General features: G+C 36.8%; 8 protein-coding genes, 1 non-coding gene and 1 pseudogene across 10 annotated transcripts; 6 read left to right on the top strand and 4 right to left on the bottom strand.

The window, feature by feature from the left end:
* Positions 1 to 1,418: 1,418 nt before the first annotated feature.
* On the bottom strand, positions 1,419 to 3,607 carry LOC106365842. 2 transcript variants are annotated; one of them, XM_013805347.3, is made up of 6 exons: positions 3,446 to 3,607; positions 3,235 to 3,367; positions 3,118 to 3,152; positions 2,970 to 3,045; positions 2,649 to 2,765; positions 1,419 to 2,508 (listed from the first exon to the last, which is right to left on the bottom strand). In XM_013805347.3, the coding sequence occupies exons 1-6, from the start codon at positions 3,529 to 3,531 to the stop codon at positions 1,561 to 1,563; spliced, it is 1,395 nt and encodes a 464-aa protein (XP_013660801.2). In that variant the 5' UTR covers positions 3,532 to 3,607; the 3' UTR covers positions 1,419 to 1,560. The 2 variants fall into 2 exon arrangements, with proteins under 2 accessions (XP_013660801.2, XP_013660802.2); XM_013805348.3 differs by having other exon boundaries at positions 3,235 to 3,364; positions 3,446 to 3,585.
* A 33-nt stretch (positions 3,608 to 3,640) lies between these two features.
* Positions 3,641 to 5,665, top strand: LOC106363997. Its single transcript, XM_013803646.3, has 6 exons — positions 3,641 to 3,808; positions 4,350 to 4,551; positions 4,670 to 4,718; positions 4,818 to 5,029; positions 5,115 to 5,192; positions 5,291 to 5,665. Exons 1-6 carry the CDS (start codon positions 3,790 to 3,792, stop codon positions 5,481 to 5,483), a joined length of 753 nt encoding a protein of 250 aa, XP_013659100.2. The 5' UTR covers positions 3,641 to 3,789; the 3' UTR covers positions 5,484 to 5,665.
* A 300-nt stretch (positions 5,666 to 5,965) lies between these two features.
* Positions 5,966 to 7,611, top strand: LOC106364310 (plant-specific TFIIB-related protein 2-like). Its single transcript, XM_022691665.2, has one exon. The coding sequence runs from the start codon at positions 6,145 to 6,147 to the stop codon at positions 7,123 to 7,125; it is 981 nt and encodes a 326-aa protein (XP_022547386.2). The 5' UTR covers positions 5,966 to 6,144; the 3' UTR covers positions 7,126 to 7,611.
* A 220-nt stretch (positions 7,612 to 7,831) lies between these two features.
* LOC106365846 (histidine-containing phosphotransfer protein 2) lies at positions 7,832 to 9,398 on the top strand. Its single transcript, XM_013805352.3, has 6 exons — positions 7,832 to 8,045; positions 8,309 to 8,439; positions 8,531 to 8,602; positions 8,673 to 8,744; positions 8,828 to 8,900; positions 8,984 to 9,398. Exons 1-6 carry the CDS (start codon positions 7,980 to 7,982, stop codon positions 9,038 to 9,040), a joined length of 471 nt encoding a protein of 156 aa, XP_013660806.2. The 5' UTR covers positions 7,832 to 7,979; the 3' UTR covers positions 9,041 to 9,398.
* Positions 9,399 to 9,422: 24 nt separating this feature from the next.
* Positions 9,423 to 11,307, bottom strand: LOC106365844 (UPF0301 protein Plut_0637-like). Its single transcript, XM_013805350.3, has 2 exons — positions 10,350 to 11,307; positions 9,423 to 10,279 (listed from the first exon to the last, which is right to left on the bottom strand). The coding sequence occupies exons 1-2, from the start codon at positions 10,492 to 10,494 to the stop codon at positions 9,537 to 9,539; spliced, it is 888 nt and encodes a 295-aa protein (XP_013660804.2). The 5' UTR covers positions 10,495 to 11,307; the 3' UTR covers positions 9,423 to 9,536.
* Positions 11,308 to 13,577: 2,270 nt separating this feature from the next.
* LOC106365843 lies at positions 13,578 to 15,615 on the top strand (annotated as a pseudogene).
* Positions 15,616 to 17,072: 1,457 nt separating this feature from the next.
* Positions 17,073 to 18,714, top strand: LOC106365848 (vesicle transport v-SNARE 13). The gene is made up of 5 exons (XM_013805354.3): positions 17,073 to 17,198; positions 17,434 to 17,533; positions 17,833 to 17,891; positions 17,980 to 18,168; positions 18,239 to 18,714. The coding sequence occupies exons 2-5, from the start codon at positions 17,440 to 17,442 to the stop codon at positions 18,560 to 18,562; spliced, it is 666 nt and encodes a 221-aa protein (XP_013660808.1). The 5' UTR covers positions 17,073 to 17,198; positions 17,434 to 17,439; the 3' UTR covers positions 18,563 to 18,714.
* Positions 18,715 to 18,867: 153 nt separating this feature from the next.
* On the bottom strand, positions 18,868 to 18,939 carry TRNAP-AGG. Its single transcript has one exon. It is a non-coding gene; the product is annotated as a tRNA-Pro (tRNA).
* Positions 18,940 to 19,137: 198 nt separating this feature from the next.
* On the bottom strand, positions 19,138 to 21,098 carry LOC106362606 (pectinesterase 31-like). Its single transcript, XM_048739320.1, has 6 exons — positions 20,720 to 21,098; positions 20,543 to 20,647; positions 20,304 to 20,381; positions 19,785 to 19,972; positions 19,527 to 19,700; positions 19,138 to 19,457 (listed from the first exon to the last, which is right to left on the bottom strand). The coding sequence occupies exons 1-6, from the start codon at positions 20,978 to 20,980 to the stop codon at positions 19,295 to 19,297; spliced, it is 969 nt and encodes a 322-aa protein (XP_048595277.1). The 5' UTR covers positions 20,981 to 21,098; the 3' UTR covers positions 19,138 to 19,294.
* Positions 21,099 to 25,572: 4,474 nt separating this feature from the next.
* Positions 25,573 to 26,664, top strand: LOC106362607 (uncharacterized protein At5g39570-like). Its single transcript, XM_022691664.2, has 2 exons — positions 25,573 to 25,963; positions 26,186 to 26,664. The coding sequence occupies exons 1-2, from the start codon at positions 25,622 to 25,624 to the stop codon at positions 26,537 to 26,539; spliced, it is 696 nt and encodes a 231-aa protein (XP_022547385.2). The 5' UTR covers positions 25,573 to 25,621; the 3' UTR covers positions 26,540 to 26,664.
* The last annotated feature ends 1,283 nt before the right edge of the window (positions 26,665 to 27,947 follow it).

Here is a 27,947-nt window from a genome sequence, read left to right as displayed (position 1 = left end):
ATCTCACTTATATAAGTCAATATCAACATGATTGTTTTTTACTTTAAAAGTTATATGAATTAGAATCTGTTCTCATTTTTTTCTCAACATTTCTAGTAAAAAACCAAGAAATATATAATTCCTATTCAAATGGCCTTTCAACAAATCTACGAAGTTGTCGTATATCAGTGTCATGGAAACCATGCAAAATATGATCATTCGTTAGGACAAAAAAGTTAGTAAATACTATAATATACCTGTAATTTTAGTTTGCTGATAGTTTTCTCGATAAAGCGTTGGAGTTTCTCTCTTTTTACATTTTTCAGTTTCTGCATCAATCAATACTAATTAGTAATGGGATACGATCTCTTCAAGCATATAAACGTTAGAAAAAACCAGAATAGAGATTTTTGAAAGGGAGCAAAATAGAAAGTAACTTTTTCATATTTTCAGAATATAAGCTTGATCTTTTGAAGAAAACCTTGAATGCAAAGAGTGACACTTGATTAAAGGCCGTAGAAGAAAATAGATGAAGCAAGAGCATAAAAATGACACAAATTAACTATTTACCTTTGGGAAGAATCAATCCATACCCACATCAGATTTGTGATTAGAGAAAGAGACAAAATGTGTCAGTTAACAATCGGTCATTGGATAACTTCAAAAAGTATTTAAAGGAAATAGAGATAGTTATTAGGAGAGTGAGTGGTGATCATGGAGTTTAGAAAGAGGAACTGCTCCGCAAAATGGAATGATAATATTTTTGATTTTTGTCTCTTGCGTAAATATTTTTGTTTTGCATTTTTTCATTTTTGTTTTTGTATTTAAACTCTTTTATTTCTTGATCTATGTGGCAAAATATTATTGGTATAGTGACTTGTGATTTAGTATATAAGAGATTGTTGTATCGATTCGGAACAAATGTTATAAAATATTTCGAAGTGTATAAACAGAAAGTTTATCCAACTCCCATTTCAGATTTTATACGTAAAGGAAATACTCTAATTCGTTCTTGTTTTACAATAATTGAACATTATTGGAATTTCTTTGATATTGGTTTTAACTATTTCTATTTTTTTAAGCTCTGAATTTCCAAATAAACGAGTTACATGATAGAAACTGATTGTATATCGAGTCTTTTTATAGTTTGATTTATATACCAGAATCAGCTAGTTAGCTTAGAGGTTTCAGAAAAATAACAGATGCAATGGTTGCTGTGCATCTGTAATAACTCATTATAACACCTTTTAAGTAGAGTAAGACACGACAAAACCAAACACAAACACAAATAAAGCATATATTACCTTATCCATATTGGTTCTCAAGGTTCCCCGAACCACGCCTTCTTAGTACGACGTTCTCAAGCAAATATTAACTTTACAATATTAATTCTCAAGGTTCTCAACCAAATATTACATTCAAGTATTACCAGGTAAAACTCGGTAAACCTTAACATAGATATATATTATCATAAGAGTTTAACAAAGATAACAAACATAACATAGATAAGTTTAACACAGTTAAACACCTACAAGAGAAGAGAAGATTTTCAAACGAACACCAAGAGAAAATACTGCAGCTCTACTCGTTCTTTAACATAGTCACCTCATCTTCAAAAGAGCCTGAATACAAACTTTTACCTCTCCATGCAGTGGCGTATGATATTTTCACGCTTAATTTTGTCCAAACAAAATCAATGATACTTTTAGGAGTCAGAGTTTGCACCTCTCCTGGATAAGCCTCATGCAATAGAGATGCAACTAACTGTGGCGTGACTTTCCCCCTCTTGCTTTTACCCTGACCATCACGAGGGCATGTATGCATCTTGGTGTAACTTCTAATCGAGAACATTTCAGTCTTTTCAATCTTCGAAGCTCGTAAACCCCATTTACATCCTTCTTTAGGACATTTTAGCACTAATCGCTGTTTATCAGACTTTTTCACATCAAACCCAAAACCATTTGAACATGCACCCATATACACCACTTCTTGCACTGACTTTTTATCAGCAAACTCTTGTTGTATTGTGATATTCAAACCGTCTTCCCATGCCTCTACACACTGACTCGCTTCTGAAACAGGTCGAACTGCCACATATTCGTCCTCAACTTCCTCCATCATCTCAATCGCCTCGATTTGTTTTACGTACAGAGCTCCGATCTCATCGTCCTTTGAATTCAACTCTTCATAATTTATACCTAAAGAACTTCCTTCCCCGGCTCTCGAAAGCTGCTCGGGGTGTTCTGTGATAGTGATGACCTCCACATACAAAACACATCTACGATTCTCTCTATCAGCGGACGTTAGATAAACACAAAGATCCTCGTCATCAGAAATAGTAAACTGCTCCTCACAACCCACCAGGAGTGGAATGTAACTCAATCTCAAATTCACCGTACTTTCATCCAACGCAACCTTTCTGCATATCCTTGCTTCTAGCACTGGCAGAGTTATCTCTTCCACTATCATTAAACTATACATGCGACCTTGGCATTTAAAATGTATGTTCACATTGTTGCTCATTAAATCCTGCCAAAACAATTCAAAAACTCATTCACTAATATGCTAATTATCTACAGCTATACCAATCCTATGTCCTAATCTACCAAGAAACCAATGTAGAAATATGAGAACATGTCTCGTGCTCAGCAACTGGAAACAATCCTCACCTTGACCGTGTGAAAACCAACAACCCCGAGCTGTGAACTTGGTTTCTGTCTCATCATCTCCTCAATCATAGCCGCTGCACGATCAACGGCTAAAATACGTTCTGTGGTCTCTTTTAACTGCATTTTGTGATTAACAAACACTAAAAGACCAGACCACATTCTCAAAGGTCACATAAAGCTTCTGAGATTTGGGTAATACCAATAAATATCCATATAAAAAACGAAGCAACTTCAAAGCACAAATCATCCGCTATTTATTAACTTCAACTCCCCCTTGACTAGTTAGTGTTCTACAAAGCTAAAAAAGGATGGATAACATACATGAGAAGCAGCAGATATGTGAAGATACAGTGGCTTTTCACCATCAGGAGGTGCATTCGGAAAACGATACTTTCCCCTTTAATTACAAAAAAAAAAAAAAATTAATCAGTCCAATTTATCAAAAAAAAAAAAAAAAACTTTTACAAACCTAGTAATCACCACAGCACCAGTACACCTCTGAATCTGCAAGACGAAGAATAAACAAGGCTTAAACTAGAAACTGTAATCAAAATATGTATAGAAAGCCCCACACACACACACTTACTTCTTCTTGAGTAGAGCGTAGAGTAAGCTTGTGCCTAAGAGAAGCCTCAGCATCGTTGATAACGACTTCTCTCGCTATGATCAACTCATCCCGAATCCTACACGCAACGAGCTGATCCCAATTTCTCTTTCTACTGCTTCGGTTAAGAAAAAAAATTATAATGCGAAATTGGTTTAGCAAGCGATGATTGGGAATGGTTTAAATCGGTTACCTTTGAATCGGCCGAGAAGCATCATCGTTCGTTATAGCTGATTCGATCGGAGAAGCCCTACGTGCCTCGTCGTCTTCCCCCGTCATCACGGCTACGAAAGAAGGAAACAACAATCAAAAGAATGTGTTTATCTTCTTCTTTTTGTTCGGCCCAAGTTAAAACTGGTGGGCCTCATTTGGGCTTTAGTTTTTTAATTGGGGTTGATTATGATAGATAGGGAAAGTATTGGGGTTTTATCGGGAAGATGATAAAAAAACTGTGCCCAATACAAACTTGTCTGCTCAACTAACTCCATTTTCTCCTTCATTTCCCCGGAAAAGAGAGACAAGAGAGACTGTTGTTCAATGTTGATGCACTTCATAGGTAAAGTGTCATTTTAGTTTCTGGATATTTATTCACTTTTCTTTCTTGTTATTGTTTGTTGGTTTATAGTATTGTATTCTTTCTCTACTGATTTTTCTTTCTTCTTTTTTTTGTTGGAAAAAAATCCAAAATTTTTTTTGTCTGTTTATGAGTTATGTTCCAAGGTTCCATCTGAACTCTATTGTCTGTTTTCAGATGTTAAACCCCTTTGCATGTTCATATATATAAGATAATGACTTGCATGCATTATCAACTGCTGAATCCTTATCATATGCTTCTACTGGCTAAATGTTTCTGTATCCTACTTTTTTGCTTGATATTTATTTAGATCTATAGAGTTAATTCTTGATCTGTCGATAAATGTCGAAGCACTGTAATGCCATTAAATATATAAACTTATATGGCTTCTTGAATCTTGTATTAGAATGGATCATAGGAAGATTCAGCAGCGTCAACTACATTTTAAAATCTCTTAGCAATACTATTTACATTTTTTTTTTAAATTATTTACAATTTGTTTAATATTCACCGTGTAATGCAGGCTATTCCGAAGCTGCCAAGGATCCGGAAATGCAGGGGATATATAGTAATGCTTCGAGTTTAAACGCTAGACCGAGTAACTCAAGCACTATGAACCAAAACATGAATGTTTCAAGACCGAGGAAGCGCAAAGATTCAACCTTCTTACAATCACCATGGCACAAAGTCTATCTGCAACCTTCAAAGTTATGTCACAGCATCAGGTCATTACCTCCTAACGTCTTTTATAATATAACTCGAATATCACATTCTAGGTGAAGAGTGATCGTTTTCTTTTACCATATTTGATGCTTAGTTAATACATTTGCTCTGTATATATAGTGTGTCAGAACAAGAGTGGGCCCTTGCGGCAAATACACTCTGTGAGAAGGTACCAATATCTCTTATACTAATCAATTCTTCTTTTACCAAAAAATCTCTATTTTCAAATAAAGAGCTTTTTTGTTGGTTGGTACCATCTGATGCTAAGATCGATCCAAATGAGGTGGTCTCTCCTTCAAAGAAGAGGCTTGTATTATCCACAAATCTTATGCAACAACTTCTCCAACCAGCACCAACGTTTGTTTTCTCGGACATCAAGTCAGCTTTCAACTACGAGATTATGCTTTACTTTGAGTCCAGAATCACCCTCGCTGATGCATGTTCTGTCACGTGCCACTCGGATTTTGATAAGAGCACAAAGTGAGTTCTAGTTATGATTTTAATCTTAAATTATCTCAGTTTCTTTTTTTTTTTTGCTCATTTCCCTTATTTTTAATACGTCTAGTGATCAAGAAAGAGGGTATACTGCACTTGTCAAAGCTTTCATGGAGAAGTTCCAACACCTTGAAGAGGACTTCCAAAGGTAAGGATCAAGCTGATGGCCGAGTGTTAATTATCTTTTAAGAGAGATAAATGTATTCTTGAATATTACATTTTGTTTCTTCTAAAATGTCTATACAGCTCGGAGAGTGCCACATCGATGTTAGACATCATCTTAGAAATCCAGGACATTGAAAGATTCTCGGTGATAAACCGTCTGGCCAAGTTTCATAGCCGTGCAAAGACCAATACTAAAAGATCAGTTCCTCAGAGATACGTTGATTTACAAAAGCCAGGGAACCTACCTGAGCCACTACAATGTCTTTCTCTGTGATCATCAGGCTTTTTTTTATAGGGGGAAGTAAATGTAGGGGATGATCTGGAAGAAAACCTTTAGTATATAGTTTTCTTTGTATAAATATGTACCCTATGGCCCAAATTACCTTGATGTTTATGTAATGACTCTTTGAGATATGCATAGGGATACTTTGGTAGATGAGTATATTGAAGGTAAAAATGCGCAAAACTATGGTATACCTAATACTAGGTGGTGTTTTTATGTATAAATATTTTTTTTGACTAAAAATATATTTTATAAAATTACGGTCGTTTTATGTTTAAATAGTTTGTTAGTAGATAAAACAATATGCTTAAGATATAAATCCATATAATTTTATAGAAAAGATGCATAATAAATGAAAGATTATTTGCAAATAAATGACCAATAAACATTTTCATATATTGTTTGAAACCGTGACAAGAAAAGTGAGATAATAAACTAAATTAATTGATGGAATTTAAAAACAAATCGAAAAAGGAAATTTTCCTTTTCACTAGTTGAAAAAAAAGGAAACTTACCTTTACTCTATTCTCCCATCCGTCTCCATCCTCTATAAATACAATTCTTTGGATAACAAATCAATCCTCAAATCTCAATCCATCCAACAACAAAAGACTTACACCAAGAAGAAAGAAAAAAACTCTGAGACCTGAGAATGGAGACTTGCTTGGACTGCAAGAAAGCTACCGAAACGGTGATTGACCTAAGAACCGGCGACACAATCTGCACAGAGTGCAGCCTCGTCATCTCCGATCACTACATCGACGACTGCCAAGAATGGAGAACCTTCGCTAACGACGACAACAGCGACCAAGACCCTAACCGCGTCGGCGCTCCGACCAACCCTCTTCTCAAATCCGGCGGTATCGGCACCATCATCAAAGAAAACACTTTCTCCTCCGTCTCCAAGAACGACTTACTCGGTTTGTCCCGAGCACATAACCTCGTTAGGAACAAGGAAGAAGACCTTTTCAAGAAAGCGTGCGACGCAATCAAGAGAATGACCGAAGATCTTGACCTAATAAGCGGCGTCGAGTTTAGGGCTTGCGAGATCGTCTCCAAGTTCGATGTTGACAGCAGAAAGAAGCTACGGAGAGGGAAGCAGTTAACTGCTCTCTGCTCGGCCTCCGTTTCAACGGCTTGTCGTGAGCTGAAACTCTCGAGGACGTTGAAAGAGATCTCCACGGTGGCTAGTGGTGTGAGTTTGAAGGATATAAACAAAGCTAGTATGGCGATAAAGCGTCTCCTAAGGTCAGATCAAGAGGAGGCTGTTTCTGATGCCGCTCCTCAGGTGATAATGAAGACAGGAGAACTTGTTCGAAGATTCTGTTCTAAACTCGACATGAGCGAAAGAGAGAGGAAGGCTATTAGAGAAGCTGTTGAAATGGCTGAGAATTTCGATATCAGGAGAAACCCTAAGTCGGTTCTTGCTGCTATCATCTTCATGATCTGTCAGCTATCTCAGACCAAACGGAGACCTATTGCAGAAATTGCGTTGGCTTCTGAAGTTGTGGAGAATACGATCAAGAAGTCTGCTAATGATATGTATCCTTACGCCTCCAAGATTATACCCAAATGGTATGCTTCTGAAGAAGACATTATCAAGAGCTTAGGAGGAGGTCTCATAGGTACTTGAGATGGTGCAAAACTTATAGTATAAGATAGTTAAGGGATATGTTCTGATTAGAGATCTATGTGGTCTATTTTCTGCTTTACATAACAAATTGTATAATAGAACTTTGTTGACATACACAATGGTTGAATGAAGGAATATATTGAGCTTGTTGAGAAGTATTATTTGGTGAAGTGCACTGAGAACTAAGAACAGATTAGTAATTCACATTCTGAATAAACTAATTTACATATCTCAATGTATTTTAATTGTATTGATATCATGTTTTAAAAACAATCTAGTAAATATGATATGAACGCAAATGAAGATCTTTAAAATATTCTAAAATGTCTCGACTGATTTATCCTCAAAACCATTTATTCTTTGCTTGTTTCATTTTGAGGAGGGAAAATGGGTTTTTATTTACCTTTTTCCTTTGAATTGTTTTCCTATTGGACTTTCTCTTAAAAAAATAAATAAAAGCGATAAGGAAAATTAAAATGAAAAAATGAGGCTATTTTGTTTATTTTAAAATTTTAACTAGTCTATTATTCCGTTCATGCACTTAAATTTTAACTAGTCTATTATTCCGTTCATACATTTATTTTGTAAATATATAAATGTCCAAATATAGGTGTCTTATTTTATTTTTTTTTAAGTTAAGAAGTCTTTAAGATCGAGAGGCGTTATAATTTGTAAGAAGGACAAAAAGTCTCTTCTCTCTAGGGATTGGCTATTTTTTAGAAACTCAAGTCAAACCCAGTCCAAAAGAAACAAAACGACAACTCTGTCTCTGTCTCTCTCTCTCTCTCTCTCTCTCTCTCTCTCTCGATCTCAGTTTCTTCGCTTCACTCTCTCTCTCTCTCTCTCTCTACCCCATGGACGCTCACGTCGCTCAGCTGCAGATGCAATATCGTAACTACATCCTTTCTCTCTACCAACAGGTTTGATTCATCATTCCCCCCCACACAAAACCCATTTCATTCCACCACATGTCTCTTTGGTCGTGACACATAGATAATCGATGGTAACTAAATCTAGCGATGCTTAAAGTGAATAAAGGTTGAACCTTTCGGTCGTGACACATAGATAATCGAATCTAGCGATGCTTAAAGTGAATAAAGGTTGAATCTTTGGTTGGAAAATTGTGATGGGTTTTGTTAGATCATTGCTTGGTTTTGATTTGTTTGTTGTTTTGGTTGTGAAGGGCTTTCTGGATGATCAGTTTACTGAGTTGAAAAGTCTGCAAGATGATGGAACTCCTGATTTTGTGGCTGAGGTTCTCTCTCTCTTCTTTGATGATTGTGTCAAGCTTGTCGGTAACATGGCTAGAGCTTTGTAAGTCCCCTGCTCAAATGTTCATCTGCTAGATTATCATCATTATCATCATTATCATCATTATCATCATTGCGTGTGTTTTTTATTTCAGGGACCAGACAGGAACTGTAGATTTTAGTCAGGTTGGTGCTAATGTGCATCAGTTGAAGGGTAGTAGCTCAAGGTATGTTTCTTTAGTTATCTTCTTGAGTTGTGGTTGATTGATGAAGCTCTGTTTTGTTTCTAATGTGCAGTGTTGGTGCCAAGAGGGTTAAAGGCTTGTGTATTAACTTCAAGGAACTTTGTGAGGCTAAGAACTATGAAGGGTGAGTGGTTTTATCTTCTTTTTTTTTGTATGGAGACTCATCGGTTGAGGATTTGTGGATTAATCTCTGATGTTTTCTTACAGGTGTGTGAGATGTCTGCAGCAAGTGGATATAGAGTACAAGACGTTAAAGGCAAAGCTTCAAGATATGTTCAATGTGAGTTGATGATTTTGCTTTTAGTGAATCATTTTGGTGAAGAGTGAATAAAATTTTCATGGCAATTGTGTTGTTGGTTGCAGCTTGAGAAACAAATAGTTCAAGCTGGTGGTATCGTTCCTCAAGTGGATATTAACTAAAAGAATCAAGACTTGCACATCCTCTGGTGGATGAAGAGAAGAACAAGATGATGATGACTCAAATTTGCATTCTTCAGTTTTATTTTTATTTTTTTTGGATCTTTGTTTGCTCAGAAGAAACTCAAAAGATCTATTATGACCGAGTTTGAGAGACATGAGATGAATGAAGCTACCATGAGATTGGCTATGTTTCTCTGCACCGAGTTTCTGTTATCAGAAACTTCCCTTCCGGGTGATGTTGCTATTGAAAGACGCTTATCTAAATAAGGAAAGTAGTATTGTCGGTTGTAGAAAGTAGTCTATCTAATTTTTTTCCGTAACTGTAATATCATAATAAATTTAGAAAAATATTAAAACATTTAAGTTTTTCAACAGTAACTCATGATATAGAAAGTAGAAACACTCACATTAATAAATTAGAGATGGAACATATACAACAGTTATAACTCATAACTCACTGATATAAACCATTACAGAAAAAAAAAACACAGTTAATTTAGATAACAGAACCAGTTTGAGGTCCAATAAGACCAACAACCTCATCCCAAAGACCTTGACTCTGTACAGCAGAACCAACCTCAACAACACTCAAGCTACAAGCAGCCACAGTCCAATACCCACCCAACACCTCTGCTTTCAACTGCTCTTTCTCCCAACCACAATACCCATCAAAGAATCTCATCTCACTACTCCCCACCACCTTCCTCTTCACCATCTCTGCAGCCAATCCTACACTCTCCCTCGTCCCGTAGTACAACCCTTTCATCACTTGTCTGAACACCCCACTCTTCTCAACCTCGTTGTCCTCGCCAGGACTCACCAGGAACAACAGCCCTTCTTCCAAAGGCCCACCGAAGAAGAGGCTCTTGTCTGAAAACGTTCCGGACATGTCTAGGACCGTTGATTTGGTCTCCTTGATTGACATGAGCGAGGGGCGGTTGAGGATGACTCCTACGGGACCTGAGGGACCAACGGAGAGGAGGAGGATCACCGTCTTTTCGAAGATGTGGACTCCGTTTAGCTTCTCTGTTGCTATTAGGAGACATCCTTTCTCTGGCTCGTGGATCTTGTGTGCCCATTTGTTAGAGTCCTTCTCAGGGGTTGCAGCTTGCTCTCCAGCTACGAGCCTTGCCCTGAACTCTCTCCAGTCAGCAGCTTCTGATGTAGAACTGTTGTTAACACAGTCCTTGAAGAGGTCAGCATCATCCTCCAGTGGCTTCCATGAATCCGAAAGAGAACCTACACAAGCAAAGATACTCTCATTAGACCTGAAACAGCTGATTGTGATTGTGAAACTCAAACAACTTACAGTTTATAGAGATTGGAGAAGCAACCTTCCTGGTGAGAAACTGGCTGGAGTTTCTTTTGGGGCAGGAAAAGATTCTGGTTTTGATGAATGGGACAAGATCTTTGACACCAGAGATTGATCTTGAGGTAAGAAAACAAGCATCCATGTCTCTCTCTACCTTCTTTGTTTCTCTGACTCAGTTCGTTTATGTGAAGTGAAGACAGAGCATAAAAGTAACATTTACATATAAGATAGTGGATAGATGAGAGTCAGAGGTATGAGTCTGGTTCTAGAAGTCCTAGTCAGAAGGATGGGCAATAGATATGCTTCAACTTCAAGGTGTTGATGTATTTTAACTTTTAAGATAGACATTTGGATATTGGATAAGAGACAAATCTTCTAATCAACTTTTTGGATGATGTGTATGCCTAGTGGCCACTCACCTTTTGCCTCTGAAGTTACTTAAACAGTTAAACCACACATGTGGTAGAAAAAAAATACAAATACTAAATCCACCAACTACATGTCACTAAGCCTATTACAGTTCAAGTTCCCGGATCACCTAACCATATTTTTTTTCTAACGTTTTCACGAAGTTACGATTATTACTAATACTCACAGTGAGGTTCCATGGGAGTTTGATCTTCTATCTTCCTGGTTGATCACAAGAACCTGTGGTGGGAGTTGGGGTTAAGGAGCAGAACCCCTCATCTCTTAAGCTGAGTGACAGAGAGAAGAGAAGAGTTTGTTACATGATGAAATGAGATTATGTTATTCATCGTTAGTGTTCGTTACAAATACAATGTATGTGTCTATATATAGACTTTAGTTAACTAACTAGTACATGGAACCAAGACTAAAGCACTATTCTAGTAAGAACCTTAACAGCCAACGTTATTTGGCTGCCGAGAGAAAGAGAGTAGATTAGCTTCGGCGCGATGTGTTGCGGAGTAGATCCGTGTCGGAACTTGGCAGAAGGCAGAGGGGTGGTGGAATCATAGAGGATTCTGATTAAGTCAATGATGAAGATGGACCAATCTATTGGGCCTCGTTTATACATTTAAATGGGCTGATAGCTAGATGAGTTTGGTCCAAGACCTATCAATGGTATCATAGCAACCGATCCTCTCGAAGAAAAATCAATGGAAGAACTCGACTAGTATTTGAACTGGGAGGAGAAAGAATGTGGTGGTAAGTTACTGTGTTTTTTTCATTGTTGTTTAGTATTAGAATGCGTTTACAGTGTCATCTGTGATTTTGAATGAGTTCGATTACCCTTAGTTTGACACATTAGAAACTAATCTGTAGACTTTGATTACCTTGAGTTTTACACATTATATGCTAATTTGTAGAGGAGTTAGTTAGTTTTTTTTTCTTTTCACACATCAAGCTTAAGCATTTCTTAAGAAAGTAGTCTCCATTTCTCTAAGATAACCACAATGTCAAATCACAAGCCACTAACAATACTTATAGCCCAAAAAAAAAGAAGTTGCATCTAATCCAAAAGAAGTGCTAAAACCTCAGTCATCAACAATACTTATAGCAAAAAAAAAACTGCATGTAATCCAAAAAAGAAGTGCTAAAACCTCTCAGTCATGTAATCCAATCTAAACGCTGTTGTACCTCCCAGGCTATCAAACATAAACTCAGCAACGTGTGCGCACAAGCTTTAATCTATCGTGGCAAGTGATATCTGCAATTTACCCGCTCTCATTGGTCAGGACCTCAGGAGTATTGATAAGTGCCAAAGAGGCAGGAACAGAGGAAGAGTACTAAAAATTAATTATAAGAAAAGCTGACGTGGAGATAGCGTTAGTTGTTGTTAAAGAGTTTGTTAGTATTATCGTAGGTGGAGCTTTTATGAAGTAAACCTTCTTCTTCGTCCTCTCCATCATCATCATCAAACCTTGGGGAAAGTTTCCTAAGGCGAGAGAGTTTTTTCAAAGTATATGAAGTTACCATCGAAGCTTCTCTTCTCATGGCGGAAAACTTCACCTCTATGCTAGAGGTACATTATTTTCTTTTTGTCTTCTGTTTCTTCTTATCCAAGAACGTCCTTTTGGATTTTGTTGGTTCAGATGTTCAGATTCAGGATTATATCTTCAATTTTTATCGAAGCTTTTGTGTTTATAGTAGTCTCTCTCTGATCCAAGGATCGAGGAGATCATCGAGAAATCCAATTACGAATGGCTATGATATGATGATATTCAGACTATTTTTAGTTCTCTGGAGTATTTCCACTCTTCAAGGAACCCATTGCTTTTGAGGAAGGTGTTTACGTGTATGAGATGGAGCAAAAGATTGATGATGTCCAGATCATTCCAGCTGACCGTCACCTCTGGTATTCAAACCCTGGCGAGACTCGAAGATAGACCTTCCATGTTGAGTGAACAGAGAGTAATGTGATGGAGTGGCACGTGCAGGTGAAAGCAGCCTCCATGTACGACCGGTCCAAGAAATATTGTTTTTATCTAAGAAATATGTTTTAGAAACTTTTAGTAAATGATATAGCAAGTATAAAATATCACAAAATTTGGGCATTTAGTTATTTTCAATATTTTCTTCTACATTTTTAGTCTTATCGTGCATTTCTTTAATGATGACAAGAAAAAAAGTTCTACCTCATACAATATTTGGATATTTATTGATGTAAATAATATATTCACTAATTTATGGTCAACTATTTGCAAATTCAATGAAAGATTTCCCAATGATGTTTAAAAAAAATTAATGTGATATAGAAACCGATTGTATAACTCTCATAACAATCTTTACAATTAACTCCATAACTCTTATAAACAGAATAGTGGATTTTTCATATATACTTTTGGTCAACGAATAATTGATTTTTTTTCATAAATTTATGTTTTGTATATGAAACCATTAAGGGCATGTGTGGCAAACGGACTAGTTGTAGAACTAAAACAAGTGCACTTGGACCAGTAAGTAACACCACAAAATTACTTGCTTTGTTTTTATATGGGATATAGTTTTAGCAAAATAAACCTTGTGTCATAATATAATTAGTTGTAACATTTCAATGCAACTTTGTATTTAACTATTTATTGAATGGTGTGTCATCAATTAAATTATGTTAATTTTTCATAATTGATTAAAATGATATACAAATAATCACATTTTTAATATTAGTATTTTTAGCCAAAACTATCTACAATTTGAAACATATATAGTAATGTACGGTAATAATAACACTTTTTGGGCTAAAGTCGTGTACGCCGACAAGCCTACCTTTCTCTCTCTCTTCTCCTCTGACTCCACCAACTCTCTCTCTCCTCACCAACTACACACCTACCCCCAAATGCCTATTACTCCTTTAAACATCTCTACTTACTCCGCTCATGAATCATGAATCTCTGTCTCTTCCTCTGATTCTCAATCCTCTGTTTTCTCCACCTCCTCTGTATTTTCTCATCAATGGAGTCGTCACTGTTGCTGATAAGATCATCTTGTTATTCCCCTGCGATTGGATTCCTCGACCATCGACGCGTGCTATCCCCTCCTCAGTTATCCAAACCTTCCTTCTCTGTCCTCTCTTCTCTTCCTCCCTCAAAGCCACCACGCTACAGAACAAGCTCCGTTCACGCCGTCACGACCCTCAACGGGCACGAATCAACAAGAAAGAAACGAGTGGACGAAAGCGAGAGCTTAACTCTCGAAGGCATCCGAAACTCTTTGATCCGACAAGAGGACAGTATTATATTCGGTCTGCTGGAGAGAGCCAAGTACTGTTACAACGAAGATACATATGATCCCACTGCTTTCGACATGGACGGATTCAAAGGCTCACTGGTTGAGTACATGGTCAAAGGCACTGAGACGCTTCACGCTAAGGTAAAAAACAATAACATAATGATGATAAAAATCACTAATGGTATGTATATCTCGAGAGTATGGTTACCTGAAGGAACCTTTTTTGATGAATAGGTTGGTAGGTTCCAGAGCCCTGATGAACATCCATACTTCCCTGAGGATTTACCAGAGCCTATGTTGCCTCCTCTCCAGTACCCAAAGGTGATTAACTAATTTAAATATTTGAGTCTTTAGTGTTTTTTTTCCATGGCTGGCCATGAGATTTTAGACGACTTAATATAAAAAAAATTATATAAATTTGGCGCCTAAAATTTTAGAAGATAATATATAAAAAAAATTATAGTATAAATTTGGCTGCCTATTTCTTTGAAATTTTCTTTTAAAATTTTTGGAGACCATTGACGATTTAATATAAAAAAGTTTTATAAATTTGGCTGTTTATTTCTTTGTAATTTTCTTTTCAAATTTTTGGTGGCTATTGACGATTTAATATTAAAAAAAAATTATATAAATTTGGTGGCGTATTTGTTTGTAATTTTAATTAAAAAAAATTGGGGGTCATATAGGTCACTGGCCTATGGACAGGCCCCTGTGTGTACTAGGTGCTAAGGGGATTCAGTTTTGTTTCTTGTTAAGTAGGTTTTGCATTTTGCTGCTGACTCGATCAACATAAACAAGAAGATATGGAACATGTACTTTAGAGACCTTCTCCCAAGGCTAGTGAGGAAAGGGGATGATGGTAACTACGGTTCAACAGCTGTATGTGACGCTATCTGTCTTCAGGTTCGTTTTTAAACATCCCAATAACCTTTTTGCTTGTTATTAGAAACAAGGTTTGATGATCTTTTTAATGTCCGTTACAGTCTCTTTCAAAGAGGATACATTATGGTAAGTTTGTGGCAGAGGCCAAGTTCCAAGCGTCGCCTGAGGCATACGAGTCTGCTATCAAAGCACAAGTATGTATCCACTTCTCCATAGTGTTATACACAAAGTTTATGATGTGCTTCACTCTCTCTATAGGATAAGGATGCGTTGATGGATATGCTGACGTTCGCGACGGTGGAGGAGGCGGTGAAGAAGAGAGTTGAGATGAAAACTCGAACATACGGGCAAGAAGTGAAAGTGGGCATGGAGGAGAAAGAAGAAGAGGTGGATGAGTCTCATGTTTACAAAATCAGTCCTATCTTGGTGGGGCACTTGTATGGAGATTGGATTATGCCTTTGACAAAAGAAGTTCAAGTGGAGTACTTGCTCAGAAGACTAGACTGAAAAAAAAAATGGCTTTGGTAGTAATGTAGTAAAGTTTTCTTCTTTGGGAATGTTTTTCAATTTTAGAAATCTCTGTTCCATGTTAAGTTCCACTGTACAAAGATGATTGCTAGTAGTTTTCAAGGTTACATCATTACATGCTAAACAGTGTGGTTTATGTACATACAAGGAGTTGACATGTTGTGTCTTTGGTGCCCCGTGGTTAGTGATGATTGGATACCAAGTGTAGATATAATATACACATCATAAACACTTAGATGTTTCCATGATACACTTGGATTCTTCCATCTTGGCTATAAACTCATGTCTTGATTGACTTTTGTTAAGAGAGGTAAAAAATTATTCTAGTTTCAATAAAAATTTTGCTTTCTAATTTTAATATATATACTAAACAAATTTTCAAATATTATTGCTTTCCATTTTTGATATATATTTAGAAATGTTTCATTGCACAAACTCATATTGTTCAGATGTTCATAATTTATATATAATAGTTCCACCATCCCTAGTTAAACACTACATACTCATAAAAATCTCTTTAAGCACAAGATAAGCTAAGAGAAAAGCATTGGAAGTAGAGAGAAAAGTCACAAGGCATGAAGATTCCAACACTAGTATGCATCGCGTTTACTGTAACCCTCTTGTCGTCTATGACACAGATCAACTCAACAGGCATCAAACCCCAATCTACGAAACCACCTTGCACCACTATCGATATCACATGATGCTTTCCAGCCATAATCATTGGAGATAAGTTAACGCCACAGTGTTGCAAGAATCTGAAAGTACAAGAACCATGTTTTTGTGATTTCATAAAGAATCCAGCTTTGAAACCATATTTTACGTCCGAGCAAGGTCGCTTGGCCCTAGCGTCTTGTGGTATTCTTTATCCCACTTGTTCATGAAATCCTTTTTTTTTTTGTAACGCTACTTGTTCATGAAATCCAAGATCATTATTAAAGTAAAATTCTGATTATATACTATAATTTTGCGAGAACGATGATGATTGGAAGTTCATTGTATCATGTTTTGGGTTATGTTATTCCTATTATACAATGTTTTAATAAATAAAAAGAAATCAGTCCTTATATCGTATGTACCACAACCCGTGTATACCGTGGCATGCTTCTTAGTTCTTACAAAAAAAACACTGAGAGTGAAAACGTTCTCATAATAACAAAGATTCTCAAAGTCAAAACTATACATTTGCAACATATTTTTGTTGAGCGAGACCATGTGATGCAGTGGTAGTGGACGGGCTCTAGATGCAAAAATATTACGGGTTTAATCTTCTGGTTGAGGAAACTAAGTTTCATTGTTATGTTCACTATAACGGTGAATCCATCCATATAAATACCAATGAGAAAGTCCGTGCATCCAAGAGTTACATATCATTTTTTAATACATATGGATTTAATCCTTTTCTTTATAAAAAAACATATTTTTGTTGATAAATATGGTTATTAATAGAACTAGCTTATTTTGGTAAGATGTTGACTCATATCACTATCACTGAACCGAGTACTATTCTAGTTTAGAAACAAAATGAACACGTTCTTGTGTGTTAAATAAACCATACTCCTAACCGTCCGGTATAATCTCTCAACAAACTTAACCAATTTTCTATTTTAACATTTAAAACCAAAAAAAAAAAACAAATTAATCTTTTTATCGTTCTGCTTCCAGAAATCGCGTAACGGCTCCGGGTCTCCGCGTCGATCCACATCCCGTCGCCGTCGCTCCTCTTCTTCACCGATCGATTCTCGTCCCGTAAGTTCCTCTTCCCTTCGTCTTCTCTGGTTCGGGCTTAATTTTCGATGTTGTTTGCCACGATCTAGCTCAAAGTAGACGATAATCATTCGAGGATTGGATGTTATTAGAGTTATTATTAAAACCGGTTATATATATGATTAAACCGGTTACATACTTGTATATAAGGAACTATGCTGTGAATCGTGTGTGTTTCTGATTGTCTTGAAGGTTTTTTTTTTTAAATTGAGACTAGTGAACGATGAGTCGCGTGTTCGAAGGATACGAGAGGCAATACTGTGAGCTTTCTGCAAATCTCTCCAAGAAATGTACTTCAGCTATTGCTCTTGATGGAGGTAAAAAATTTGATAACAACAACCTCAACCTCAACGTTTCTTAGAGAATTTCATGTAAATAATTGATTGAAGAGTCATATAAACTATAGCTATTTAGTTTGCGAATGCGACTATGAATAATTAAATTGTTATAACTGATGCCAGAAACAAATGATGTAACACACAAAAAAGTAATTCGACACAGAGATTTAACGTGGCTCACCAAATTGGCTACGTCCACACGAACATAACAAATCTTTATTATTGAAAGTGATATCAACACAAATAATGATATATGAATAGATCTTTTCCTTATACAGAACAAAAGAAGCAAAAGCTGTCTGAAATCAAATCCGGAGTTGAGGATGCGGAAACATTGGTGTGTCCCCTCCCCTCATCTATGTAGCTCCAAATATCAAAATATGGACATGTTCTTTAAATAACTGCTCTACAACATCTTTATCCAGATTAAGAAGATGGACCTTGAGGTGAGAAGCCTTCCACCAAGTGTTAAATCCAGCCTCCTTGTGAAGCTAAGAGAATACAAATCAGACCTGAATAACTTCAAGACTGAAGTGAAGAGGATCACGTCTGGGAACCTTAACGCATCTGCTCGAGATGAGTTGCTAGAAGCTGGTATGGCAGACACTGTGACGGTATGTGTACTTTGTTTCTTGATACCATTTTGCTAAGACATGTTTTGATTTCTGTGGTTTTGGTTTTTAGGCCTCAGCTGATCAAAGATCGAGATTGATGATGTCTACAGACCGTTTAGGCAGAACCACAGACAGAATCAAGGACAGTCGGAAAACGATGCTGGAGACTGAGGAGCTTGGTGTTTCGATCCTTCAGGATTTGCATGGGCAGAGGCAGTCTCTTTTACGCGCACATGAGACGCTTCATGGAGTTGATGATAACGTGGGGAAGAGTAAGAAGATATTGACAGCAATGACGAGGAGGATGAATAGGAACAAGTGGACCATTGGGGCTATCATCACGGTCCTTGTCCTTGCTATTATCTTCATCTTGTATTTCAAACTCACCAGGTGAAGCCTCCCTGGTCAAATATCTATGTTACTGAACAACTCTTGTGTCTTCTCTTGAGTGTATGTTACTGCCTTTGGTCTTATGACTATGCTAATCAAAGTTACTACTATTTGTATACCTCTTGTGATTGATTTGGTGAGGAAGCTCTTTGTTAACGTTTTGCTTTGTGTTCCCCTCCAAGTTCATCAAAATCTGTAAAAGCAAATGAAGAATCTGAATGACATTGAAGAAGAGGCAGATATATAGTCAGTCACTTCTCCACTCTTCTTAGCTAAATTGATTCGTCAGAGGGAAAATAACAAAAAGATGGGGCGTTCCGAGAATTGAACTCGGGACCTCTCGCACCCTAAGCGAGAATCATACCACTAGACCAAACGCCCTTTTTGTTATTAGCTGACTACATATAATTTATTATACAATAATAATCATTGAATTTTTTGGCTTTTGTTTTGGGTGTGTGCACTTGTTCACTTGGACAGATAACATCTCAAGTTCAATACTTGGCTTACAGTAGATTCTCCAAAATCCTTTGTTATTCTACGCTTGGTGTCAATTACAACATTTTTTTCAAGTACTACTAGATATACATACTGAACATATTGCCTTTATATTTATACAGCTATAAGGAGGCAACTTATACTTTGTATATATACACAGAATCATATGTACATTCACATTAACTTAATGAAGAAAACAGTTTTAATTTCTTGAGTTTTCTTATCCTAATATGTAACTCTACGCCGAGCAAGGTGTCCTGCCTCCCGTTCTCGGACACAACCAAGGTCGGTCCTGATCTGGATCCACAAAACAATAATGTAAGAACTGTCCAACTTCTTCATCCATCAGTTCTCTCGACCACGTAACCCGTTCAGACAAACAGCTACCCGGACCAAAGCACCTGAGATTTTTACATCCACAATATCAAAAACTTTGTTTCTTACAAGTAAAGAGATCTCAGATGATGTACCTGTACTCATAAAAGCAAGCGCTTGTCTCATTATCTTCGTTTCCCCAGTTATGCCAACCAACATTTCTGATACATGCATCCATATAAGTGTACGCAAAGACCACTCTCCCAAATGGTCTCCATGGCCTTCCGAGGTACATGTACCCACTCTGACCATTGCCCGTGATCACACATCTGCAACATGTTACAAGATGTGTTTCCTTGGGAGAATGTTCGAAGGTATAAAAAGTTAACTAATCCTTGATATAAATAAAAGACCTTAGGAATACGTAACCAGTAGATTCTTGAGGTGATTTTCGGCTTTGTGCTGTTATATAACCCGGAGATTTACAGTGGATATGGCAGTGTTCCAAGAGTGCGGTGCTGTTTCCAAATATGAAATCCACGCTTCCCTCGACGTAGCAGTCTTTCAAATATTGTTTCCTACTATGCAAATACAAAGTATCCTGCATTTCAACGTTTGCCATTAGCCATGGCTGGTCCTGGACATAGCGAAATGAAATACTGGATAGTATCCCCAAATTTTTTTAAAGAATTTACATTAAAAAAAGGATCCCAAATTTGTGAATTTTTTTTTTTTGTTAAAACCTTAATAAAATGTCTATGACCCCCAACATTTTATGGATGCCTCTGCCATCAGCTAAATGATGCGTGGTGTTTGATTATATACCACGCATCTAAAATCTAAACAAGTACATCAATTCCAGTATATAGTGAAACACTTTGTTTGTGAAAACATATTCATTTGACGTTATAAAAGGACTGATTTAAGCGAACCTGCCAGCTGAGAAACCGACAGTTATAAAAGGCGCAGCGGTCTGCACTGACTCTTATCGCCACAGCTTGCCCTGATCCCTGTATAAAGGTCAAAACAATAAAAACATAAATAGTATACTAGAGAATTTCTCTAGTTTACAATGTGAAAATTTACCATACAGAACTGGTAAACAAAATGTAAACTTTGTCGGATTCTCTAGTTTACTATGTGAAAAAAGGTAGAGACTTTAGACATTTACCTGAGGAGAAGAGTTCTCAAAAGTAATATTCTCTGCGATGAAGTCATCTCCTTCGACAATAACAGTCCCGGACGCAAACGTTCCCTTCCCGATGACTCTAGCCTCCTGCAAACAAGCCAACCAATCAGATGATCTGCCAACGTTTTCAGCAAAAAAAATAAAAAATTCCCTCGAAACCTGATGATGCTCATTCTTGGAAGCCGTATTGTTCCAAGTGAGAACGGTGGTTTCCGGGGACATTCCGGTGAAAGTGATGAAGTTTTTCTTCTTGGCCACGTACACCGGCTGTCGGTAAATCCCCGGTGAGAGACAGATCACAGTACGACACGTGTTTCCAAGAGGAACAGAGTCAACTGCTTCCTGAACAGAGCAGTAGTCGCCGGAACCATCCTGCGCAACCGTCACCGTTCGACTCGTCGCCATTCTCTCCAAACTCATCTTTCTTCTCTATCTAGTGACAAGAACCTAGTAGTAACAGAATCTTGGTGGGGCTGTTCGAAAGGAAGATGCTTTAAACTCGGTTAATAGGTTTCGTATTGTTCAACCAATCATACCATCCGTGTGCTGTTCTGTTTAGTTCTTCGTATTTTTCTCGTGATCGGGTTAGATACTTTTATTTTAAGTTTCACCCTTCGGGTTTCAGTTATTTGCAAATGCACCCCGTAGTTCGCGAAGGGCAATCTTTAACCCAATTGAACAAAGTTAATGTTTCAAAAGTTATTTAGTATGTCATTTAATATAAGTTTACTAATGGTCAATTTGAAAAACTTATCGATAGTTTTAGTTGATATATTTTGAACAAATTTTAATAATCACAAAAACATTTCATAAAATAGCACATAAAAAGAAAATACGAAAAATATTCAAGAAAAAATGAAAGGGCAATTGTCAATAATAGCACCTTTTAAAGTTTATGTCTCAAAAATAGCACTAGAAGGAGAAAGTCACAAAAATGACATTCATTAAAGGGTAAAATATCCCTAATACTCTTGGTTTAAAATTAAATAAACAAACAAAAATAAATAAAAATAAATAAAATAAAAATTAAAAAAATGAAAAAAAGATTTTTTTTTTATAGTTTCAGATTATATGTTTTCAGATTCGAAATTTTTATAATTTTTTTTTTCGAAATTTTATTTTTTTATTTTTTTTCAAATTTTCTTTTTATAATTTAAAAATACTTTTTAAAACTGTTTTTAAGATTTTTATTTTTTTATTTTAATATTTTTTTTTATAAAATTTTAAACCCTAATTTCAAAACCCCACCCCTTAACTCTAAACCCTAAGGTTTCGATTAATTAACCCAAGGGGTATAAATGTATATTTACCTCTTTAATGAAACCTCTTTTTGTGACTTTGAGCCTTGAATGCTACTTTGGGAACATAAACTTGGTTTAGTGCTATTCTAGTCTTTTTCTCAAAATGAAAACATATTTATTAATAATAAATCGAATATAAATAAAATAGTTGTAAAAATATAATATTTATCATCTTAAATCTTTAATCCTAAAACTAGATCATACTCCAAACCATAAACCATAAATCTTATAGATACTAGGGACTTTTTCCGGGCTACGCCCGGGTATTCGTATAAGTTTTTTGTTATCATCATAAGATAATTAATTCATAGGCAAATCACATTTGAGATGTATCATTCGTAATAAGAGAAGACAGAGACAATTACCAATCTTCCTGAAATGATTATTGGCGTAGATGTTTCTGAATCTTTTAAGAGCTTTATTTGCAGCAGCTGTTATACGCTTATATCACTTGTTTGAGTGGAGAATTTCTTCAGCTCTTGATAGAAAGAACAACAACGACAATTAAGTTTGAAACGGAAAGTAGATATTAGGTAGCAGCTAGACATGAGTGAACAACTGGAATCTCAAAACTTTAGCAAGGGGAAGAGAAGATAATACCTATATGTGAAGAATCAGCAGTGATCCTGAAGCTGCTCAAAACGTTCTGAAATAGTAACATATTGACTGGGATTGCATAAGAGAGAAATGCAATCATAAACTCTTAAGATTCAACTCTGGAACATACAAACAATTTGGAATCAAAGAAACATTGGAGGACCCTCATCTATTAGTTCACTACTCTAAAATACTTGTGCAAGGAACAAAAAAGGAAGATGATCTACCATAGTTGGAGACAAAGAGTCATATCCTCAAGGTACATTGTCTTGAACTGAAAATCAATCCCAATAGTTGCCTGCAAAACGAAGACCGGTCAACAAATTTTAAAGAGGTCTACTAACCAAATGTATTGGCCAAATTCTGAATAGCATTATCTATTCCAAATTTTCCTTAATAACTTATTATCGCATATATGTTGGTTTCTTCTTCTTCTTACATGGGCTACCTGAGCAGAATCATCAGACTCAAGATGGAGAAGTAACTGTAACAACACAAATGAGCATCTTGTAAGCATCCATACTTGTTTGCTTCTTTGGTAAAACAAAAAAAAAATCTACTGACCAAGAATTCAAACCTGTTTGTCAGTGAATAAGGGAAGAAATCCAAATATAGTAGATGTCGAGTTGAGAGCCTGTAGAAATCTTATAAACAGTTACATCCTGCATAAGGAATACGTAAATTTCCTGCATCACAAAATTCAGAGTAGACATGAGATATCTATACTAAAAACAACATCCAGTATTGAGAAAGAAGAAAAGAGCTACAAAATGATAAATACATATGTTTTTCTTAACACATTAAATACATACGTTTATAATATCAAATCATCACATTTGACAATGAGTAGACTTCATGAACACTTTCTATAATCCTTTTCAGAATGAGAATGACTCCATGAATCTTGCTGGTGCCTATAAAAGGTATATGACTGCAAAATCTTTCACATAATAGTTTCGTTAATTAGACTTTGTCCTGCTCCTGCTTGTACTGCATGTTAGACATGTTTAAAAATGTCCAAAAATTGTGAGCTTAGACGCTACAACTTCCTCGCCAAGTATCACCTGAGCACATCACATATAAATCACAGACCAAAGTCATTATTATACCGGGTATTAAAATGACGATGTTTTAAAAATACTTCAGTGCTATTTGCAACAAATTGTTTAGTCGGAAGTTGTTGATACAAAAAGAGTTATATAAAACAATTCGAGACGGCACATCGACTATAATATCAGACAACTGGATAACAACAAATCCACCACGATGTCCAAGGCTGCTTCCATATACGAATACATCACTATATGTTGATATCTTAATCTACAATTAATGGACTGACGATACTAAATTTTTTTTTTATCAATGGTGAATTGCATGTCAAAAAAATAGTTTTAATATAAAATAGTTTAATGATACAAATTTTAAACAAAAAATAATAATAATACAAATCTTTTAGTGTTTACAGTGTACGAAAGGAAAGAGACATTGACGTTTGTAATTCTTGAAAAACAACAACAAATAGAAATGAATAATATGAGGGAAAGTAATTTGAAACTACGTTATATGTTGCAGTTTGTGTTTTTTTTCTTGGAACACCCAGTTTGTGGTTGGTATAAGGTCATGTTGTTCTTGTTATTTACGTGTTCCATCAATGAATTTTTTTTTTTTAAAGAAGCGACGGTAAAAGACATCTAAGCCTAAAAGATAAACTGTATTACTTAATTACATGTCCATTGATATGTGAAAGGATGTCACTGATACCTACTTTGCTTTGCAACATATGAAAAGTGATGTAGGAAATTATTTGATTGCATTTAAGATTATTTATGAGAGCTTATTCTTTGTTATGTATCTAGAAGTGAAACCATTTGTTTCGCAGGAAAAGCAATCGTGCAAAGAAAGTTGGATGTTGTGCAAGGGGAAATAAGCAAGCCCAATAAATAACTGAACCCGGATCCAGGGGAGGCTTAGTATTGGGGGTGGTCAGTGCAACCGTGCCCCATGGCCCACTCCAAATTTTGAAATCTTTAATATATATGCACATGGATTTGTATCAATTTGTACTATTGTTTACATGAAGCATAAGGTTTGATGCGATGTAAATGTGCGCATATTAGATAGCGTAGCAAAGGGCATTATTATTATGCGATGTAAAAATTAAGCATTTGAGCCCATCTATCTGAGCCCATCTGATGTGTCAAAACAAAATGTTGTGATTGGTTGATTATAATTGCTGATGTGGATAGCCTAATTGCTCACAAAACAAACTGTATTACTTAATTACATGTCCATTGATATGTGAAAGGATGTCACTGATACCTACTTTGCTTTGCAACATATGAAAAGTGATGTAGGAAATTATTTGATTGCATTTAAGATTATTTATGAGAGCTTATTCTTTGTTATGTATCTAGAAGTGAAACCATTTGTTTCGCAGGAAAAGCAATCGTGCAAAGAAAGTTGGATGTTGTGCAAGGGGAAATAAGCAAGCCCAATAAATAACTGAACCCGGATCCAGGGGAGGCTTAGTATTGGGGGTGGTCAGTGCAACCGTGCCCCATGGCCCACTCCAAATTTTGAAATCTTTAATATATATGCACATGGATTTGTATCAATTTGTACTATTGTTTACATGAAGCATAAGGTTTGATGCGATGTAAATGTGCGCATATTAGATAGCGTAGCAAAGGGCATTATTATTATGCGATGTAAAAATTAAGCATTTGAGCCCATCTATCTGAGCCCATCTGATGTGTCAAAACAAAATGTTGTGATTGGTTGATTATAATTGCTGATGTGGATAGCCTAATTGCTCACTATATGGGGCTTTTAGTATTGTATATAGATATTTATCTTTAATTTTTAATAAATCTTATTTTGTAATTTTAATGGAGTTTTTGTGGTAAAGTATTATTTCTTGTAATAAGATTCAAGATAGTCGGTCAGGGTAATCCAGTATGGTTTTCGGTTCGACCGGATATGCCACATCGTTAATTTTGACTTAGACAACAAAGAAAAAAGCCACGTGGCAGAATTGACTTTCCCGCTTAGTGATCGCCATGTAAACAGGAGGGAAACAAACTGAACAACAACGTGAGAGATAGAGAGAGAGATCACAACAGAATCAACCAGAGGAGGAGGAAGAGAAGGAGACTCTATAACGATGCCGTACTACACCAAAGACGACGCTGACGTGGATGACTTCGACGAGTACGACCCGACGCCGTATAGCGGAGGCTATGACATCACCGTGACGTACGGCCGCTCACTCCCGCCGTCCGACGAGAATTGTTACCCTCTCTTGTCTCTCTCCGGTGACGCCTTTGAGTACCAGAGGCCCGTGTTCTCTTCCAGCCACGAGCCTTCTGCTTATGACGACCAGGCTCTCAACACCGAGTACAGTAGCTACGCTCGGCCCAAAACCAAGCATGGATCCGGTAAGAAAGCTAGCTATGACCATCGCAATGATGATGATAATAAAGAGAGCCAAGGCCAACAAAAATACGTAAGTTTGATTATTTTCAAATTTTTTTTTGTCAACAATCATTTCCACTTAATAAGTGATTTGCGTATGGAAGCAAAATGTTTGAAAATATGTATTAACATGGAATGTATAATATTTTAGTGATATTTATTGTTATATTCATTGATCTTGGTCTCAGAGAAGATCCTTTGAATGTTTATTGTCTTTAAATCTTGCATCTAGATCGTTATTTAAATGTTGCAGAGTGGCAAGGACACTGATGATGAGAAGAGCAAGACTAAGGAGAAGAAGAAGGATAAGAAGAAAGATGACGATGATTATGAGAAGAAGAAGAAGGACAAGCAACAATACAAGGATCATCATAATGATGATTATGATGAGAAAAAGAAGAAGAAGGACCACTATGACAATGATGATGAGAAAAAGAAGAAGAAGGATCATTATGACAATGATGATGAGAAGAAGAAGAAGAAAGACAATCGTGATGGTTATGATGAAAAGAAGAAGAAGAAGGACCATCATGATAGTGATGATGAGAAGAATAAGAAGAAGGATCACTACAAACACAACAAGGGACATCGTGAATACGATGACTAATCTTGCTCCGGGATTACATCTCTTTAAGTGTCTATCCCTGATTAAGAAACCAACGCACACTTTTTTCTTAAGTTTTTGTCAACTGTTATTTTGTTTCTTGTTTCGAAATTGTGCTACCATCTTTAAGATTTTTTTTTTTTTTTGCCAAAATGTGAATTTCATAATAAATATGAGAAGAGTTTGTAATTTACAAAATAGATAAGCTGGGTCAAGTCAGCCAAGGCAAAAAATAAACAAGGCTAAGTTGACAAAATTTGGATCAAAATTTCTACTCATATCGCAACCAAAGCTGCATCAGAGGCTGGAAGTGCTTAAGCTGCCGTTTCCCAAGGAGGGCGTCTCTGATGAAGCGGTCAATCATCTTGAATATAGCTGCCGGAGTCCGAGATACTGAGTCGTGGAGACGCTTATTTCTCTCAGTCCAGATGCTCGAAATTGTGGCTTGTGAAACCAGTCGCTTGAGAGTTCTGCTGGTTACCGAGTCTTTCAGCGCTGTCCATTCTGCGAAAGCTATCCATGTGTGGAAAGCTCGATGAGAATAGCCAAGCCTTCTCAGGACCAAAGTCCAGACTGCCTCGCTGATTTCACAATTCAAAAGGAGGTGCGTTCTGGTTTCATCTGCCCTGTTACAGAGACAACAAGATGGAGAAACATTCATACCCCAGTTGGCTAATCTCATCCTGGTAGGGAGGCGGTTTTGCTGAGCTATCCAGGCCGTGAAGGCATGGCGGGGGACATGACCCTTGAACCAGATACTTTGTGTCCAACCCTGTTCCACTGCCCTGTTACGAACTACATTCCAAGTCTTGCTTGTAGAAAAGGATTGGAGTTCTGTTCCTTCCACCTCCCAAGCATAATGGTCCTCTACTTGACTGATTGCAGGTAGCGGGACAGTCGTGAGGTAGGTCTGAAGTTCCTCTGCTGCAGGAGATCGAGCGCCACGCAGAAGCCATCCAGTACTAGTGCACGCCTCTGATACAGTTGAGGAGATAAAAATAGATAACTCCCTTGGACCCGAGTCGCCAAATCTGTTTATCAATGGACCCAGAGGCGTCCAGTGGTCATACCAGAAGCTTACTTGTCGGCCATTTCCTACTTTTGCACGAATAAACTGAGATGCCAGACCCCGTAGAGATAGTAGCGATTTCCAAGTTGAGGAAGTGGCATTCTCAGCATCAATAGACCAAAAATTCTCGCTTTTGATCCTGTACTCTCTTACCCAATCTGCCCAAAGTGAGCCTCCTTCCATAAACAGCTTCCAGATCAGCTTTAGACACAGAGTTTTGTTCCATCGAGCTATATCTCTCATGCCCAGACCACCTTCACGCTTTGGGAGGCATACAGTGCTCCATGCGACTTTGGCAATGCATTTCTTCGTTTCAGTACCACCCCAGAGGAAATGGGAACA

This window comes from Brassica napus, chromosome A9, assembly GCF_020379485.1.
Source record: "Brassica napus cultivar Da-Ae chromosome A9, Da-Ae, whole genome shotgun sequence".
Taxonomy (NCBI): domain Eukaryota; kingdom Viridiplantae; phylum Streptophyta; class Magnoliopsida; order Brassicales; family Brassicaceae; genus Brassica; species Brassica napus.
Note: the sequence above shows the minus strand (reverse complement) of the source record. Positions and strands in the feature narration are given on the sequence as shown.